The 2478-nt window shown below is 37.9% G+C and overlaps 1 protein-coding gene across 2 annotated transcripts in view; it reads right to left on the bottom strand.

Moving 5' to 3' along the window:
• LOC107103978 (nuclear factor of activated T-cells 5-like) overlaps nucleotides 1-1393 on the bottom strand; it is a 28957-nt gene extending 27564 nt beyond the window's left edge. For both annotated transcript variants that reach the window (XM_015403859.1, XM_015403865.1), the window contains exon 1: nucleotides 1060-1393. In XM_015403859.1, the coding sequence (XP_015259345.1) occupies nucleotides 1060-1132 (73 nt within the window). In that variant the 5' untranslated portion in view covers nucleotides 1133-1393. The remainder of the gene's footprint in view (nucleotides 1-1059) is intronic.
• Nucleotides 1394-2478: the final 1085 nt, after the last annotated feature.

Here is a 2478-nt window from a genome sequence, read left to right as displayed (position 1 = left end):
ATTTGTTTCGATAACGGTTACTAAGAACTAAGTTTAATCATTTTAGCCACCATGTTAAAAACCTTGATCATTTCATAAGTTATTTTAAGTTATTATAAAGGGCATATATGCTTGAAACTGCCAGGTTTGCATGGCAAACCATACATTTACCTATTAGAGCAGCAAGACTCACTCGTTTTGAAGAGATGCTGATTTCCATAAAGCAAAACCTATACAGATTTTCATTTTGAATAATACTACCACACATGAGCAGCCAGGGTAAAACAAACAAGAAAACAATTCATACAACCCACGTTTTAAATAAGCGACACAAAATCCTTAAGCTAAATGCCAACTCTCAGGAACGTACCAAGCTGATCACACAAAGAGGTGAACAGTGTTGGTCATCCACCATGTGGTTACGCCCTCCTAATAATAACAGAGCAGTTGGCTGACACGTGTGCAACAGTATTAAGAGACAGATTACATTTCAGGTCCAGCGGCCCCCTTTAAAGGCACACTGGAGGGAGCCAACAACTTCATGCTTTCAATGAAACTAGATATTGTGCAGAAGAATAACTCTGGCTTGGCTCCACTGAGCAAACCAAAACAAAAGAGTGGCTGTGCGTGTCATTTTAAACAGAGATTAAGGGGGGTAAATAAATGTTTATTTATGACTTACGCATCCTTCAGTGCAGAATGCACATACCAACACACACTGTGCAAAAGCCGAGCAGGACTTAAGTACGTTAAACCGCTAAACAACGTAGTAGCAGCAAATCGACCCCAAGTATCACTATATTAGCTAATTTAATCCATCAAGTATTTGAAATGTTAGCAAATGTGATGTCACGGATCAACTGGTCCCAGCAGAGTATGATGTTTATTCAATTCATGCGACACTCTAGACAGACAGGTAGTTATAACTGTGCTAGCTAGTCTGGCTAAGAGCAGAAAAGAAGCTAACCAACAGCTAGCTAGCAGCTTAACGTGAGCCAGGCATTCTTTTTTTTTAACCTATCAAACAAATACAAAACGGAACCACGACTTCACATAAATGTTTCTCTACTCACAGCTTACCTTTAGAGTATAGAGATTTGGGAGAATTGAGGTCAATATCCGAGCTAAGGAGGGATATAAAATCAGAGGGCATCGCAGCGCTTCATGGAGGGGAGGAGAAGCGGACAGTCTTCAGTGAAAACGGAGTCGGGATAAATCCTTCGCTTCAAAGGCCAAATACCGAGCCGTATTTGGTATAGCATCGAAGCCAACCAATATAAAACTTTCAATTGATGAAGAAAACCATATGTACTACGTCTAACGTTGATGTATGTGCGCGTGCCGCGGCCGTCGTTAATAGACACGTTTCGTGCAACGAACACACACAAACACACACTTGACTAGTTGGTCGGCCCATCTCCTGGCCCCGCCCACCAGTGCGGCGCAAGCGCAAACGAGGCCACTGAAGTTCTAATAGGGGCGGCAAGTCTTGGGAATTTAACTTTTAGCATACTACATAATCATAAGAATGTGTAAAATGTGTAAATAAAATATTCTAAGTTGTATATAAAATGCATTTATTCGATAAAATCACATTTGTGCATTTTCTTGTTTTATGTTTGTTGTGCTCTAGTAGCTACATTGATTTTCAAAGTTGGAGTCCATCAACAACGCACTAAACAGTAAAAATGGTGAAAATGTAGCATGTTTTTCAGTCTATAAAGATTATCCAATGTCAGTAGACAAATAGACAAATCCAGTCCAGTAGTTGTATATGCTGTTTTTTATTTATATTTTACCTTTGTTAATAGGTTTTTAACTAAAAAGTTTGGGGAAACTAACACACAATGATTTAAACTGTCCCAAAGACTGGTCAAATAAATCCAAGCATTTAATTGGCTCTCTTCTATAAGTCAACAAACTGATCAGTTTTGGCCCACCCACCTATTGACCAATAGACAAAAATCCTATGAAACAGTTACTTAAATGTCCTTTTAGTAGAAATAAACATCTTTAAATGTGTATGTTATTTATTTACTCTCCCCCAAAAGAAGGTAGGTAAATTATGAATTACATAAAAATAATAGTATTTTTTTTTTCATAATTTATAAACTTAAATGCATGAACCGCCTAAAACAGAAATATAACATAAAAATATAAAACTACCTGAGGCTGCTACTTAAAAATAACTTTACCAAAGTATGGCAATCATCACAATAGGAATCTGAAACTGATGAGTTTTTAATTGACTCCTGAGATCAAGCTGTCAGTTCTAGTTCATATGGGTAAAGTTAAATTAAATATTCCGTACTGCCAAGGGTCTTCAAAAAAGGCTTCTTCTTCCATATCTCCCCCTAAGCAGTAGGAAAGTACAGGTGTTCCTAGTTGTTCAGAATTGTTTTGGAGCTGGCTGTGTAACAGCTGGTGTTCGGTAGTGTCACCACAAACTGTTGTCTTCAAGTTAGTGGTGTCTTTCTTCAAAATCCCTCTACTTTGCAG

This window comes from Cyprinodon variegatus, unplaced genomic scaffold (assembly GCF_000732505.1).
Source record: "Cyprinodon variegatus isolate N-32 unplaced genomic scaffold, C_variegatus-1.0 Scaffold35, whole genome shotgun sequence".
NCBI lineage: Eukaryota > Metazoa > Chordata > Actinopteri > Cyprinodontiformes > Cyprinodontidae > Cyprinodon > Cyprinodon variegatus.
This window is presented reverse-complemented; position numbering and strand designations above follow the sequence as displayed.